The 18,299-nt window shown below is 39.6% G+C and overlaps 1 protein-coding gene across 2 annotated transcripts in view; it reads left to right on the top strand.

The window, feature by feature from the left end:
* LOC124721592 overlaps window positions 1-18,299 on the top strand; it is a 125,297-nt gene that overhangs the window by 93,800 nt on the left and 13,198 nt on the right. For both annotated transcript variants that reach the window (XM_047246643.1, XM_047246642.1), the window contains one exon: window positions 7,513-8,203. In XM_047246643.1, the coding sequence (XP_047102599.1) occupies window positions 7,513-8,203 (691 nt within the window). The remainder of the gene's footprint in view (window positions 1-7,512; window positions 8,204-18,299) is intronic.

The raw sequence follows: 18,299 nt of genomic DNA, 5'->3' as shown, positions 1-18,299 counted from the left end.
GAGCTACTATTTGACAAAATGCAGATTGTACTGTTTTGCTACATGGCTTTCTTTAGGGTGTTTTTATAGTCTGTCTACTTTCATTTTAATTTGCAGTAATATTTTCTTCTCTTAATCTTAATTTAATAACTATCATGGAACTTGTTTTATAGCTCCAGATACAATTTTTTCATAAGAGAGTAACAACATAGTCTGAGCCCATAAAGCCAATAAAATTTTCCTAGAGAACATGTCTGAATACTGTTTGTTGGTGTTTGAACATTTTTTGTGTACCTAAATACATAGGTATAATACAGTGAACTGATGTGAAAACATAGGTATAATACAGTGAACTGATGTGATATCATTTAGAGGAAAGATAGTGGGATGAATTTGATTTGCTGGGAGGATTATGAGAAAGTATAGTGAATCTGTTAAACAGATTGGTAGTGTAAATCTATTTTAGAGTACTACTCCAATATTTGGGCTCCTGATCAAGTAGACCTGATAGAAGATTGTCTCCAGATCTATAATCTGTATCTTATCTCCAATGTAAAGAAAAGGAATGGAAAGGAAAGTTGTCTGGTCACAACATGTAAGCCTACACACTATTTTATAATAATTGTACCATAGGGAACTTACATAGTTTTGACTGTGTACAGAGTCATTTGGGATACCTTGGTGACTGCAAAGTAGAACCTTGTATGTTACAAAGAGCTATTACCTTAGGTTTCTTGCATGGATTTAAAGGACATCGTACAACTCTGTAAAAGCCTCTCAGTTGTTAGGTGGGTGTCATGCCAAATAGAAAAATGAATGCTGAAGCAACAGGTGTAAATATCCTAGTTGTATTAGGTTTAACCAGATGTGAAGGACTTTGTTCTGACGAATTCTTACTCCAGCAACTGATAGTGAACCAATGCAGGCACTCGTAATTACCACAACTTACAGCAGTTTTATTGCATTTTCGCATCTAGCACCCCAACCTGTTGAGAGCACAGCAGATTATCCTGTCTGAAAGATACTACAAAATGGTTCAATATTTGTATCAGAAAGTATTTTCAAGAAGGTGTTGTTGTATTTGTTGAGTTTTGATTTTTTATTTGTGCTCATAATCATGTATGGTAACAATCTTAAAGGGCTGACGACCACCTAGTTGAACTACTACTGAACAAGCATAACAGTGGTCATCAAATTGATTCTTGTTGCGGGGCAAAGTCAGGACATGCGGGGACCAAGCAGCAATCGGTATTGTAATCGTCAACTGTCGAAGCTGCGTTGGTAAAGTACCGGAACTTCAAGCGCTGATAGAAAGCACCGAAGCTGAAATCGTTATAGGTACAGAAAACTGGCTTAAGCCAGAGATAAATTCTGCCGAAATTTTTACAAAGGTACAGACGGTGTTTACAAAGGATAGATTGCATGCAACCGGTGGTGGAGTGTTCGTCGCTGTTAGTAGTAGTTTATCCTGTAGTGAAGTAGAAGTGGATAGTTCCTGTGAATTATTATGGGTGGAGGTTACACTAAACAACCGAACTAGGTTAATAATTGGCTCCTTTTACCGACCTCCCGACTCAGCAGCATTAGTGGCAGAACAACTGAGAGAAAATTTGGAATACATTTCACATAAATTTTCTCAGCATGTTATAGTCTTAGGTGGAGATTTCAATTTACCAGATATAGACTGGGACACTCAGATGTTTAGGACGGGTGGTAGAGACAGAGCATCGAGTGACATTATACTGAGTGCACTATCCGAAAATTACCTCGAGCAATTAAACAGAGAACCGACTCGTGGAGATAACATCTTGGACCTACTGATAACAAACAGACCCGAACTTTTTGACTCTGTATGTACAGAACAGGGAATCAGTGATCATAAGGCCGTTGCAGCATCCCTGAATATGGAAGTTAATAGGAATATAAAAAAAGGGAGGAAGGTTTATCTATTTAGCAAGAGTAATAGAAGGCAGATTTCAGACTACCTAACAGATCAAAACGAAAATTTCTGTTCTGACACTGACAGTGTTGAGTGTTTATGGAAAAAGTTCAAGGCAATCGTAAAATGCGTTTTAGACAGGTACGTGCCGAGTAAAACTGTGAGGGACGGGAAAAACCCACCGTGGTACAACAGCAAAGTTAGGAAACTACTGCGAAAGCAAAGAGAGCTCCACTCCAAGTTTAAACGCAGCCAAAACCTCTCAGACAAACAGAAGCTAAATGATGTCAAAGTTAGCGTAAGGAGGGCTATGCGTGAAGCGTTCATTGAATTCGAAAGTAAAATTCTATGTACCGACTTGACAGAAAATCCTAGGAAGTTCTGGTCTTACGTTAAATCAGTAAGTGGCTCGAAACAGCATATCCAGACACTACGGGATGATGATGGCATTGAAACAGAGGATGACACGCGTAAAGCTGAAATACTAAACACCTTTTTCCAAAGCTGTTTCACAGAGGAAGACCGCACTGCAGTTCCTTCTCTAAATCCTCGCACAAACGAAAAAATGGCTGACATCGAAATAAGTGTCCAAGGAATAGAAAAGCAACTGGAATCACTCAATAGAGGAAAGTCCACTGGACCTGACGGGATACCAATTCGATTCTACACAGAGTACGCGAAAGAACTTGCCCCCCTTCTAACAGCCGTGTACCGCAGGTCTCTAGAGGAACGGAAGGTTCCAAATGATTGGAAAAGAGCACAGATAGTCCCAGTCTTCAAGAAGGGTCGTCGAGCAGATGCGCAAAACTATAGACCTATATCTCTTACGTCGATCTCTTGTAGAATTTTAGAACATGTTTTTTGCTCGCGTATCATGTCATTTCTGGAAACCCAGAATCTACTATGTAGGAATCAACATGGATTCCGGAAACAGCGATCGTGTGAGACCCAACTCGCCTTATTTGTTCATGAGACCCAGAAAATATTAGATACAGGCTCCCAGGTAGATGCTATTTTTCTTGACTTCTGGAAGGCGTTAGATACAGTTCCGCACTGTCGCCTGATAAACAAAGTAAGAGCCTACGGAATATCAGACCAGCTGTGTGGCTGGATTGAAGAGTTTTTAACAAACAGAACACAGCATGTTGTTATCAATGGAGAGACGTCTACAGACGTTAAAGTAACCTCTGGCGTGCCACAGGGGAGTGTTATGGGACCATTGCTTTTCACAATATATATAAATGACTTAGTAGATAGTGTCGGAAGTTCCATGCGGCTTTTCGCGGATGATGCTGTAGTATACAGAGAAGTTGCAGCATTAGAAAATTGTAGCGAAATGCAGGAAGATCTGCAGCGGATAGGCACTTGGTGCGGGGAGTGGCAACTGACCCTTAACATAGACAAATGTAATGTATTGCGAATACATAGAAAGAAGGATCCTTTATTTTATGATTATATGATAGCGGAACAAACACTGGTAGCAGTTACTTCTGTAAAATATCTGGGAGTATGCGTGCGGAACGATTTGAAGTGGAATGATCATATAAAATTAATTGTTGGTAAGGCGGGTACCAGGTTGAGATTCATTGGGAGAGTGCTTAGAAAATGTAGTCCATCAACAAAGGAGGTGGCTTACAAAACACTCGTTCGATCTATACTTGAGTATTGCTCATCAGTGTGGGATCCGTACCAGATCGGTCTGACGGAGGAGATAGAGAAGATCCAAAGAAGAGCGGCGCGTTTCGTCACAGGGTTATTTGGTAACCGTGATAGCCTTACGGAGATGTTTAATAAACTCAAGTGGCAGACTCTGCAAGAGAGGCGCTCTGCATCGCGGTGTAGCTTGCTCGCCAGGTTTCGAGAGGGTGCGTTTCTGGATGAGGTATCGAATATATTGCTTCCCCCTACTTATACCTCCCGAGGAGATCACTAATGTAAAATTAGAGAGATTAGAGCGCGCACGGAGGCTTTCAGACAGTCGTTCTTCCCGCGAACCATACGCGACTGGAATAGGAAAGGGAGGTAATGACAGTGGCACGTAAAGTGCCCTCCGCCACACACCGTTGGGTGGCTTGCGGAGTATCAGTGTAGATGTAGATGTAGACCATAGAACTTTCATAGAACTATAGTAGCACTTTTTCATGTAGCTGTTTGGTAACCCAAGTGACAACCAGAAGCATATAGCTAGAGTTTGGGGTCACCCTGATTAGTGAGTAATATTGAGAATGCAACCTAATGTCCATTATTTTATTATTTGCACTAAACAGTATGTAGTTGCTGTTTTTTTCCAAATTTTCTGTTTATGTTTTCTAGTAGCACACTTTACAAGTACCAATATTCTTCAGAAACAGTGTATTTTTGCCTCTAGACAACTGTACATGAGTATGTACAGAATTAAGCTGCAAAATATTTGTGTATCTTAGTTATCATAGAGGTATAAAAGAGAAGTGCGTAAGTTATATACACATTTATTTTGTTTCAGCCGGTGAAAGTGGGTGAAATAGCAATAGTGAAATAAGTTATATCGATATTTACATGAGACTGTACCAGTCATGGTATTAAATATTGTATGACTTCAAGTAGAAGATAAGGCATGTGTCATTTGCATCAAGAAATTGCTATTGCAGCATTTTATCTTATAAGAGAAATTATTTCCTCTAGGAGGATGAAATTTTCTTTATAACTGTTCCGGTCGGGCACACAGTTTTAATCTGCCAGGAAGTTTCATATCAGCGCACACTCCGCTGCAGAGTGAAAATCTCATTCTGGAAACATCCCCCAGGCTGTGGCTAAGCCATGTCTCCGCAATATCCTTTCTTTCAGGAGTGGTAGTTCTGCGAGGTTCGCAGGAGAGCTTCTGTAAAGTTTGGAAGGTAGGAGACGAGGTACTGGCAGAAGTAAAGTTGTGAGTACCGGTCGTGAGTCGTGCTTCGGTAGCTCAGATGGTAGAGCACTTGCCCGCGAAAGGCAAAGGTCCCGAGTTCGAGTCTCGGTTGGGCACACAGTTTTAATCTGCCAGGAAGTTTCATATCAGCGCACACTCCGCTGCAGAGTGAAAATCTCATTCTGGAAACATCCCCCAGGCTGTGGCTAAGCCATGTCTCCGCAATATCCTTTCTTTCAGGAGTGGTAGTTCTGCAAGGTTCGCAGGAGAGCTTCTGTAAAGTTTGGAAGGTAGGAGACGAGGTACTGGCAGAAGTAAAGTTGTGAGTACCGGTCGTGAGTCGTGCTTCGGTAGCTAAGATGGTAGAGCGCTTGCCCGCGAAAGGCAAAGGTCCCAAGCTCGAGTCTTGGTCGGGCACACAGTTTTAATCTGCCAGGAAGTTTCATATCAGCGCACACTCCGCTGCAGAGTGAAAATCTCATTCTGGAAACATCCCCCAGGCTGTGGCTAAGCCATGTCTCCGCAATATCCTTTCTTTCAGGAGTGGTAGTTCTGCGAGGTTCGCAGGAGAGCTTCTGTAAAGTTTGGAAGGTAGGAGACGAGGTACTGGCAGAAGTAAAGTTGTGAGTACCGGTCGTGAGTCGTGCTTCGGTAGCTCAGATGGTAGAGCGCTTGCCCGCGAAAGGCAAAGGTCCCGAGTTCGAGTCTCGGTCGGGCACACAGTTTTAATCTGCCAGGAAGTTTCATATCAGCGCACACTCCACTGCAGTGTGAAAATCTCATTCTGGGAACTGTTCCTTAACATTGCATATGATACTCAGACTACAGTATCAACTACTTGCTGCTGTAATATATGAAAATGTGAGTCTTTGTTGTGGAAAAGGTAGCAACTAAATTGATAAAAAAAATTTATGTATTCTTTTTTCTTGTATTGAACTTCACATAATCACAGGTTTTATTCATACAGTTTTCTCTTTCAACTGTAATCAACAGTCATCTACACTGCCTGAAAAAGAGTGAAGCACCCAGAAGGGGAGGAGGTTTGAAGTGAAACTTCATGGGGTGAGAGGGTATGTGACATTATTTCAGTGATAACAAAATAAAGTCAGATTTACAAAGAAGTTACCAATATGGGCCCACTTAAGCATTGTGACATGGCACCACCTCTGTCCTGGGTGCATGCACTGATTTGGTTTGGAAGGGTGTCATAAAACCATTGTATCCTCTCCACAGGCAAGCTGGCCTACAGCTGTTGTAACTGGATCTTGATATACTGGATACAGGCACTATACAGAGTTGACATCCAAATTGGTCTCTCACACTCTAACGTCAACAGATCTGGGAATCTTGCTGGCCATGGGAGTATCTCAACATCATTCAGACAGTTCAAAGTGACACATTAGTGGACACGCACTGTCCTGTTGAAAAATGGCACCATGATACTGAGGTAACACAAGATGACACAGGAAGTCCATGACATATTGTTGTGCAATGTGAGTTCTCTCAATTGCTGCCAGCTGTGACCTGAACCATACATGACTGCTGCTCACACCATGTCACCGGGAGTAACACCACTGTACCTCTCCAAAAGTGTTGGAAGAATGGGAGCTGTGGCCAGGTTGCAGCCATACTCACAGATGATGGTCATCTGGGTTAGCTCGAATTGCGATTCACTGTTGAACACAATGTGATGCCATTCATCAGCAGTTCGTGCTTAATGGTCATAGCACCACTCCAGAAGTACCCATTTATGTTGTGATGTTAACAGCTTCCTACTCATGGTACAGTAAATCTCTAGTTCGGTTGCTGCTACCTTCTGACCAATGGTGCGGGATAGCACAGAATGTTGCAATGAGTCCATGACTTGTTCTTGAATGGTAGACGCAGATGTAAAAGGGTTATGATAAGCTTGGCACACAGTGCGGCAGTTCTGCGTTGTGGTGGTCAGATGTAGCCAACCGGAACCTTGATGATGAGTATGTCTGCCTCACATTCCCATGTGGTCCAGCAAGGGTCCATTGTCACACTGGAATGCCCCACAATTCTGGATATTGCACAAATTGACTAGCAGGCCAAATGGAGACCCCAACAATGAGGGACCCTTCAAAACTCTGTTAGATGCTGATGACACAGTCTCTCTCGTGAATACACGGCATATCCATGCCTTTAACAGCGATCACTCAACATCTAACGTTGTTCTCACCCCTTATATACCATATCAGGTGAGGTAACAATACTAATTTGAAGTTACATTGACATCCAACCATGTCTTCCGAGTACTTACCTTTATTGTCAGGCTGTGCACACATTGTGTTGCAGCACAAGGAGCTCCCTGACACTAACACGTACACAGTTGAGTATAACAACACACACATATCAGTGTTACGAGACTTATTATGTTGTAACAATGGATCTGATTAAGACTGTTGATTGCAGTTGAAACTGGTAATTGTATGACTAAACATGTCTAATTGAAGAAAAGAAAAAAAATATTATATCAGTCATGGAATTCTGCAAACAATAATTATGTAGGGTTTTCGTACCAAACAAATATTCTGTTATAAACAGAAATAATTTTTCCTTTAAACATAGAATATTTATTGACTGTAAAAAAACTCTTTTAAAAATAAGTGTCAGTTGATTTCCAAGATTTTAAAATATATAAATTTCTGTTCTGGTGCTTAATATTGGTATTTTCTTACGTTTTCAGTATTACCGATCGAAGATGATAAAAAATGTACTGTTTGGGTGTGATTCATCTGAAAAATCCTGGACATGCAAAGAGATTGTGATTTATGCAAGGAGACATGGTTATGTTCCCTACCCAAAAATAAAATTAGTTCAGGATGGATGTGAAAAGAAATATGTTAAGATTTCTGCAAGTGACAGCATGTGCTATAAATTGAGTAGGAAACAGAAAACTTTCCCGAGAAGTAGTGCAGAAAAGGATGCTAGTGCTGTGATTAACAATAAACCTGAACGTGGATGTAAAGTGAAGAAAAATAAAATGAGTCTTGATAAAAATAAAGGTGACACCACCACTGATACAAAAAATATAGCTGTAACAGAAATCACAAAGAAAGAAACTACTTCAGTCAACAAGGATTATACTCCATTAATCAGACCAAAAAATAACCCAGCTTTGGAGTTCAAGACAAATGAAAATAAAATATTTAAAGCTGATGCAAAAAAGATGTATAAAAGTAAGAAGAAGAGATCTGAAACACAGATTAACAAAGACAATCTTCTACAGAATTTGAGAAGACTGTGTATGAAGCCGACATTGTGTGAACCAAAGAGAGTACTAGAGTTCATATATGCAAATGATGAAGATGATGATGGCTGGAATGATGATCCCAGGGATGTGGACATCCTTTCAGTGTACAATATAGCAGATGGAGGTAAGATGTGTTTTAACTGTGTGAGTTGTTGTCTTTAGCATTAATCTTTGATGTAATTTGTCCTCAAACACTGATATAATTTGTTGCTGTGTAGCATAACCCTTCTGCTTGTGAGACACAAAGGTGAGCCAGACCCAGATGGAATATGCGTGGTGGATTAACAACAGTGGTCGGTGCACTAGGCAGCCTAAGTGTGGTTTTAGGTGGTTCCCTTGGTCATTTAGGCAAATGCTGGTCTTGTCCCCAATATCCTCTTCAGACAATATGATACACAAATGCTTAAAATACAATAGCACACAAAACAAAGTTTACACTATTCACAGACATGTGGCACGCACAATTTCTTTCCTTCAAATAACTGACAACTGTGGCAACACAAAGGGTATTTGGTAGCAAATTTAAATACTGTGCATTTGCCAAATCTATTAGATGGGATTATGTCAATGAAAAAAATACGAAGATATAATTTGTCTTCACTACCATTTATACCCAAAATTTTCTCTGTGTTATACAGAAAGAGATCTCATCTCCAGTTTCTTATCCGAAACTAATTTTTTTTATGTATCCATAACATATGTGAGATAGAAAATCATATTAACTAAAAAGACAGACCTCACTCCAACTATTATATTGAAGCCATGAAAGTAAAAGTAGCAATACTAGCCACACAATTATTTATTCTGCATTTTTAATGATAATTTCATTGAATTATTATTTCTTGTTTCATAGTTAAGCATGTTTGTGACAAGGTTACTATTATTTAGTTCATTTAAGAAAAATGTTATTGTCAGCCATCAAGGAAACATAGATATTGCTGGTTACCCAAATGAGCACAGTCCATTCCATCTAGATCAGGGCTGGCCATGGTGTGTCAAACTTCACATGTGCAGGCCAAGTCCCAACCTGTCACTCGGCTTTCCTCAGTCCTTCTCAGAAATACTCAAACAGTGTGACATTCCATTTAGCATTCCAGTGTGGCATTTTTTGGTTAACATAACTCACCTCAGTTCAGCAGGATTGTGGCATCAGCGCTGTTTACCCTTCGTCATTTGTTCATAGGGTGGAGGATGTTAATAGGTCCAGTGGCTGTTTGCACAAAAAGGGCCAGTCATAGATCTGTCATCACAATCCTTTAAAAATGAATGGTAATGACAGAAGAGAGGGATGAGAATTCTCAACTTGAATGAGCAACAGGTACTGCATATTAGCTCGAAGCGACATTACAAAGCCATGCAGAAAGAATCTAAAGATTTAGTTGACTATGTGAGAGCAGAAAATTGCAATGATTGATAGACAGGATTCATTGTTCTGTACATCAAGAAGTACTTTGTGTTAAATTTGTAGCCAAGGAGCAAGTGAAGAAATTGGTGGCATGAACAGTAAAATTTCTGAAGTTGCACGCATTTTCCATTGTCAGTTGCAACAGTTTTCAATGAAACTGAATGAAGAGTGTGGAGACTTCATATATCACTTCAAAATACATTGGTTAATTCAAGGAGAATGCCTCGAATGATTTTTTGATTTAAAACTTGCTATTGTTGAATTTATGAAGGAAAAGGGAGTGCAGGAACGAAAATTGAACATCCAGAACAGATTGCGGGCTTTGCATTTTAAGTGGACTTGACTGTACACTGCCAACAATAAGACAATGGAAGATAACTTCTTCTTGATTTGATCGGAATGCATTCAAAAAGAAAATCACGTTGTAAAAGAGACACATTCTGACAAAGACAGTTCAGTCCCCTAAGCTCACTGATGTTAAAGAAAATGTGAGGTTTGAAACATTCATTGTGGCCTTGAAAGAATTACAAGGATAGTTTCCTCAATGTTTTCAGGGCACTGCCAATTTTACATATGTTTTAAAGCTATTTTTGTGACGCTTAGCTGTTTCAGTTGAAAACACCCCCGTGCATGTGCAGATGTAGCTATTTGATTTGCAAGGTAATTCCTGTTTTAAAGACAAATACCTTTAACATTAACATTGCTTTCCTGAGTTAGAGTTTCTGTGCCTCCATAATGAGGTTGCAAAAGTGCTACAATATTTAAATTAACATATGTGGGCAAAGATGATGTGACTTACCAAACGAAAGCGCTGGCAGGTCGATAGACACACAAACAAAGACAAACATACACACAAAATTCAAGCTTTCGCAACAAACTGTTGCCTCATCAGGAAAGAGGGAAGGAGAGGGAAAGATGAAAGGATGTGGGTTTTAAGGGAGAGGGTAAGGAGTCATTCCAATCCCGGGAGCGGAAAGACTTACCTTAGGGGGAAAAAAGGACGGGTATACACTCGCGCACACACACACATATCCATCCACACATATACAGACACAAGCAGACATATTTATATATATATATATTTCCAATAATGAAACTAAATAAGTTGCAATTATGTGCCAACCTAAGAGAGAAAATCTGTCAAATTGTCTGTGTCTGTCAGTATGCCAACACTTTGTATCAAAAAGAAATTATATCTTCAGCATGTCAAAAATAATTAAATAATACTGCAAATTTGTTATGTTTTTTATCTATGTTGTTGAGGAATGTGAAATGTAAAACCAAGTTGTATGTAGTCCCTCTGTCTCCTTGCAGTCAGACAGCATAGTGTGGCAGCGGGGCAAGTGTGGCACTTGTGCTGGGGCACAGCTTGTGAGCGGAATTTTTGACCACGCCTGGTCTAGATAATCCCCTTCTCTCTTCCTGACAGATTTAAAAAGCTTTCAGAAACAGTCACTTGCTGCTTTTTTTTTTTGAGTTTTCTGTGTGTTGAAGTGTTTTAGTAAATTTCGTACAGTTGTTTTCAGCTGTTGTTTCTTGTTGTTTCTAGTGAAATGTTTCAGTAAAATTTTCATTCACTGTTTTAAATTTGTTGAGTGTTTCAGTGGCCGCTTGAATTTTTGGCTTTAGCTAATAAATTTTGTAAAGTTTTATTGGTATTGGTATTAGTTGTGGTTTAATAGTATTAATAAAAGTTATCACTTTCTTAGTAGAGAGAGAATTTTGAGACCCCTACTATTAGTTCTGTAGATAGTTCTACTGGTGTAACTGAACTTAGGTAATGTAGACATTTAGTTTTTTTCAGTAACTGTAAAATTTTGCCGTGGATGAGAAGTGTGGGCTCTGTTGTAGGTTTGTGATTAGTGGGTTACAGTGTGGGATCTGTTCAAAGTATTTTCATTGGAGGGAATGAAGTGGGGAGCCAGTGGGCACTCTAGTGAGATCCACTCCTAGAAACGCAGAATCTATAGTGGAAATAAGTTGATAGAGGAGCAGGAGTGTAAGATCTGTGCCCTTCAGGTGTGGTTTGGTTGAGGAGGGTGAAGGATGCTGTGGAATAGGAACTGGCAGTTTGCAAGAAGACAGCTAGGAAGAAGAGGTATTCAAACAATTGTACTTTGCATATATGCAATAGATATGACCAGCTGTCAGAGCTGAGTGGACAGGAGCCTCTTGTAGGTGTAGGTAACATGCAGCAGTCCTCAGCAGTTAGGAGGCCTAAGTCAGTTGCAAAGTCTAACAGAAAGAAGAAGGTTCTGCTGCTAGGTAGTTCACATGGTAGAGGTGTGGTCCAGGAGTTGCAGGAAGTGTTGTGGAGTGAGTACCAGGTCATCAGCATTGTGTAGCCTAGTGCAGGGTTGGCTCAGATGACTGACAGCGTAGGTGAGTTATGCTGTCAGTAGCGGGTGGAACAGGGAATAGTCTTCATAGGGATGGCGAATATGATGTTGGTGGTGTTTCAGCATCATGATTGGCCTCATATTAATGCGGCTGTTAGGCGTGGTAACATGGATCTGGAGAAGGCACTGATGACACGAGGGCATGCGTCACATTGAAGTGGTGCCAGCTGAGTCTATCAGTAGATCAGGTTTCACTAGGCATGGCTTATACCACAATAGGTATGGGAAGAGGAGGGTGGCAAAGGTTATAGGTGACAGTATAGTGAATGGTGGTGGGATTGTTCATGGAAAAATTCCTGTAGTAGTAGGTGTTGGAGCTGCACCTTTTTTAAATTGAAGTCAGCTGATAGGTATACCAGCTTAAAGGAAGCCCCTCTAACTAAGGAATCACCTTCAGAGGATGTCATGTTTCCAAATAGAGAAGGAATTAGCATATTTTGTCAAAATATGAAAGGTATTAGAGATCAAGTTGGTGAACTGCCTATAGAGGTTGACTCTGAAGTTATTGGTATATCAGAGCATGACTTAAATAATTTGACAATTCAGAGGCTTCCTTTACCAGGATACAGATTGGCTGGTTGTTTTTCAAGGAGTTTCTTGCGGAGTGGGGGAGTGGCCATGTACGTAAAAAACAGTGTTCCGTTTGAGTCCATATACATATCATGGCACAGCACTGAACAGATATTTAAATGTTGTGCAGAGGTGGTTGACTTTAGTGAAAGTAATCTTCTAATTGTTTTTGTTTCTAGGTCCCCTAATTCTGATTTCAGAGCATCTGTGCTCAAGCTAGAGAGGGGTCTTGATTCACTTTATAGGAAGTGCCAGAAATTAGTTACATGTGGCGACTTCAATATTAATTTTGTATACAATTATGCAAGGAAAAGGATGTTGGTAGATTTCCTAAACTCATATGATCTGATGCAGACAGTGTTTTTTCCAGCTAGGGTTCAGGGGAACAGTAGCACAGCCATAGACAAAATTTTTATTCATTCTTTACTAGATGGGCATTCTGTTAGTAAAAGGGTGAATGGCCTTTCAGACCATAATGCACAAATTTTAACACTAATAGGCTTTTGTACTCAAACGTGACACATATAACTACAAACTGTAGGAAAGCTAATCCAACGGCAATAGAGAGCTTTTTAAACCTTGTTAAGGAACAAGAGTGGCAGGATGCTTATAGTGCCGATAACATAGATGATAAATATAATGCTTTCCTTAACACATTTCTCATGCTGTGTGAGAGTTGCTTTCCATTAGAACATTCTAAATGGGGTACTAGCAGTAAAAAGGTGGCTGACTGGTGGGATAAGGATATCATGTAGAACAAAGCAGGAATTATATCCAAATGTTAGAGGTAGTCACAATCAAGCTACAGTAGCCCATTACAAACAGTATTGTAAAGTGCTTAAAAATGTTATTAGGAAGACAAAGAGTATGTGGTATGTAAATAGAATAGCTAATTCACAGGATAAAATTAAAACCATATGGTCAGTTGTGAAGAAAGTGTCTGGTCAGCAGCACAAGGTCGACAATATAAAGTCAGTTCGTAGTAAAAACATTTCTGTTACTGATAGATGAGATATATGTACAGTATTTAAGAATCATTTTCTGAGCATTGCTGGTGAACTAAATAAAAATTTAGTTTCTACAGGGAATCATATAACTCTCTTGGCAAATGCCTTTCCTAGAATGATGTCTGAAATACTCCTCTGTGACACAGACAAGGGGGAGACTGAGTCAGTAATTGAATCTCTGAAGACTAAGGACTCTCAATGATATGATGGAGTGCCTAGCAAAATATTAAAGTACTCTGCTGCACATGTGAGCCCTGTACTTAGCCATATTTGTAATTTTTCCTTTAGGAATGATCAGTTTCCTGAATGATTAAAGTACTCACTAGTAAAGCCACTTTATAAAAAGGGAGAAAGGGATAAATTAAACAATTTTAGACCTATTTCAATGCCATCAGTGTTTGCTAAAGTTATTGAAAAGGCTGTGTATGTGAGGATATTGATCATTTCATGTCACATAATTTGCTATCAAATCTGCAGTTTGGCTTTAGAAGTCATTTAACAACTGAAAATGCTATATTCTCTTTTCTCTGTGAGGTACTGGATGGGTTAGACAAAAGGTTTTGAACACTTGGCATATTTTTTGATTTAACTAAGGCGTTTGATTGCGTTGATCGCAAAATATTGCTCCAGAAGTTGGACCATTACGGAATATGGGGAGTAGCTCACAATTGGTTCACCTATTACTTTAACAACAGACAGCAAAAGTTCATTATTCGCAGTGTTGAGAATGGCTGTAATGTGGGGTCTGAGTGGGATACTGTCAAATGGAGAGAGGGGGGGGGGGGGTTTACCCCAGGGATCAGCGTTGGGGCCACTCCTGTTCCTTATTTATATAAATGATATGCCCTCTAGTATTACGGGTAATTTTAAAATATTTCTGTTTGCTGATTACACTAGCTTGGTAGTAAAGGATGTTGTGTGCAACATTGGCTCAGTTTCAAATAGTGCATCTCATGACGTAAGTTCATGGCTTGTTGAAAATAAACTAACACTAAATCACAGTAAGACTCAGTTTTTACAGTGTCTAGCACACAATTCAGCAAAACCCAACACTTTAATTCCACAGAATGGGCATATGATTAGTGAAACTGAACAGTTTAAATTTCTAGGTTTTCCGATAGATAGTAAGCTGTCTTGGAAAGCCCACATTCAGGATCTTGTTGAAAGACTTAATGCTGCCATTTTTACTATTCGAATGGAATTTGAAGTAACTGATCATTCGACATGAAAATTATTCTACTTTGCATATTTTCATTTGCTTATTTTGTATGGTATTATATGTTTTGGTAACTTCCCATTCTAAAAGGATATTTTTGGCTCAGAAACAGGCGGTTCGGGCAATAAGTGGTGTAAGTTCACGAACCTTTTGTCAACCCCTTTTCACTAGACTTGGTATTTGACATTGGCCTCTCACTATATATATTCTTTACTGTTGTTTCTTGTTAACAATATCAGCTTATTCCCAAGAATAAGTACCTTTCACTCAGTTAATACTCAGAAGATATCCAACATGCATTTGGGTGGGACTTCCTTAACTCTTTTGCAAAAAAGTGTGTAGTATACTACTGCATCCATTTTTAATAAGCTACCACAAGAATTCAAAAATCTTAGCAGTAATCCACACGCTTTCAAATCAAAGCTGAAGAGATTCCTCATGGGTCACTCCTTCCATTCTATTGAGGAGTTCCTTGGAAAATTAAACTGATTATTATGTTATGTTGTTGATTGTATTTACTTAAACCTGTGGCTTGACTTTTTTGGGTTCATAAATATCTTTGTACAGAAACCAGATGGCAGTTATAAGAGTCGAGGGACATGAAAGGGAAGCAGTGGTTGGGAAGGGAGTAAGACAGGGTTGTAGCCTCTCTCCGATGTTGTTCAATCTGTATATTGAGCAAGCAGTAAAGGAAACAAAAGAAAAATTCGGAGTAGGTATTAAAATTCATGGAGAAGAAATAAAAACTTTGAGGTTCGCCGATGACATTGTAATTCTGTCAGAGACAGCAAAGGACTTGCAAGAGCAGTTGAATGGAATGGACAGTGTCTTGAAAGGAGGATATAAGATGAACATCAACAAAAGCAAAACAAGGATAATGGAATGTAGTCTAATTAAGTCGGGTGATGCTGAGGGAATTAGATTAGGAAATGAGGCACTTAAAGTAGTAAAGGAGTTTTGCTATTTGGGGAGCAAAATAACTGATGATGGTTGAAGTAGAGAGGATATAAAATGTAGGCTGGCAATGGCAAGGAAAGCGTTTCTGAAGAAGAGAAATTTGTTAACATCCAGTATTGATTTAAGTGTCAGGAAGTCATTTCTGAAAGTATTCGTATGGAGTGTAGCCATGTATGGAAGTGAAACATGGACGATAAATAGTTTGGACAAGAAGAGAATAGAAGCTTTCGAAATGTGGTGCTACAGAAGAATGCTGAAGATTAGATGGGTAGATCACATAACTAATGAGGAAGTATTGAATAGGATTGGGGAGAAGAGAAGTTTGTGGCACAACCTGACCAGAAGAAGGGATCGGTTGGTAGGACATGTTCTGAGGCATCAAGGGATCACCAATTTAGTATTGGAGGGGAGCGTGGAGGGTAAAAATCGTAGAGGGAGACCAAGAGACGAATACACTAAGCAGATTCAGAAGGATGTAGGTTGCAGTAGGTACTGGGAGATGAAAAAGCTTGCACAGGATAGAGTAGCATGGAGAGCTGCATCAAACCAGTCTCAGGACTGAAGACCACAACAACAACAAATATCTTATTTTTATCTGTTATTACTTTTATGTTGTAATTTCATGTACTGACATGTTCCATGACCTTGGAGATTTGCTCCTCAATTTTGGTTGTACGGAACTTGACGTGTAAATAAAAAAATAGAATAAAAGAACTAAAGTGCGCGTCATTTATGTTGGCGGCCGAGTTTAGGTTCGTTCTGCGCATCTGACGTCACAAAACACAGTCAGCCAATGAACAGAGAATGATGTTGCCAGATCTCGACTGCAGTGCATAGCATGGACGAGTGTCTTCAATTTTAGAAACGTTCAGTCATGAATAAAGTAATAGAACAAAAGCAATGTCTTGATAGCAGACTTTCTTTTATAGAAAGTTTGGAAAAAGCGTTCTTTATACCAATTGCTTCATATTCTATTAATTAATTAAACCAAACAAGCAATAAGACTCCTAATTCAGGCGATAGCAAGGAAAGGTGTTTGTATCAATCTCACGAACCGCTTTTCCGCACTAAAGAAGAGCGGTAATTGTTTATTTCCTATTGTACTTCGACGAAGCGTGAGTAATTCATAGTCATACCAAAAGTGTTTGTCAGTATTTTGCGTGACGTGTTAGAGTGCTCACTGCGTTCCGTACGTGGACGATCTGCGTTAGCGGAATCGTTAAGGTGTTGGGCTTCTACGCGAAAGGTTCAGAGTTCAAACCTTGTGCGGTGCTTAATATTTTAATTATTTAAAAACAATATCGAAGTGCCTTACTTCATGAATTATATTCGTTTGAATGCAATTTTTTGAAATTTCTAGTGCTTTGTCTCTTCATTAACACTTTCACTGCTGCAGGCATGTGCTCCCCGCATTCCGCACTGTGCGCGATTTTGTCATCACTGCACTGCTCGCCTGTGCAGACACATGGTGTTCCCACTGCTTTGACAAACTCATCATTCGATTTCACAAAAAACTTAAATGAGATATTGTTATACAGTAAATTTTATATGAAATTTAGGTATCTTGTCCACATTTCATTCTCAACATTGTGGCAACTAAAATCGACCATACCGAAATATACACTATGGACTTCTACCTCTGCAAACTCTTCAAAATTTTGTGCAATGGTTTACTATATTTAATGCTGCATAATAACTGCGTTGAACATCAAAACAAAATTAAGTCATTTATGGGTGGAAGGTATCAGTCAAGAAGACATGTAAAAATCTAATTTTTGGGCCAAATAGTTTTTGTGGAATCGAATGATAAGTGTGTCAAAGCAGTGGGAACACCATGTGTCTGCACAGGCGAGCAGTGCAGTGACAAAATCGCGCACAGCGCGGAATGCAGGGAGCACGTCTTTGTAACACCGAAAGGGTTAATGCGGCCGTGGTGGCTTTGCTTCATGAACTGCGTGCTCTCCTCTAAACGTAAGCTTGCGAACTAGCTATACCATGGCGCTGCTTCTATTGGCGCGTGCGTCGTGTGCATCTGGCAACGCAGCAGTCTCCCGCGTCTGGGCGGGCATGCGCGAGCCGCCAAGATAAAAGAATTGAACTGTAGTAGCCCAAAAATACAAGTCAGTGTGACTTTTGTTTTCTATAAATGCCATGTTTCAATGTCTCATACTCCTTTGTCTTGATCAGCACACGAGAGAAACCAAAGAAACAATCTTTCTCATGTTCTATAGTGAAGTTAATAATTGTTTATAAAGTACTGAGATGTTCTTCTAAAAAGCTATGCAAATTCTCAGTGCCATAGGACCAAATATCAAAAATTTCACTTACACATCATTCATAGGGTGCATGTCGACTCTGTCACTGAAAGTTTGTCAGCTGAGTTAGTCCACCTTGAAATTACCTTTCATCAGAATGGGTATTGTGAAAGACCAATCAGATGCATGTCGCACTATCAACCAACCTTGTATAAAGTGAGTGATGGGAATAACCATATGGCATGTAAGTATACAGCTTTCTTGCCTTACTCAGCTCATATTTTTAACAGGATTGATCATATACTGAAGAAACATGTGTGAAGTGTGTTTTTTTAACACCATGCAAGATTAGAGCCTCTTTAAGGACTGTAAATTATGATATTGGTTTTTGTTAGGTGAGTGTCCACCATA

The sequence above is a fragment of the Schistocerca piceifrons genome, chromosome X (assembly GCF_021461385.2).
Source record: "Schistocerca piceifrons isolate TAMUIC-IGC-003096 chromosome X, iqSchPice1.1, whole genome shotgun sequence".
Classification (NCBI taxonomy): Eukaryota; Metazoa; Arthropoda; class Insecta; order Orthoptera; family Acrididae; genus Schistocerca; species Schistocerca piceifrons.
Note: the sequence above shows the minus strand (reverse complement) of the source record. Positions and strands in the feature narration are given on the sequence as shown.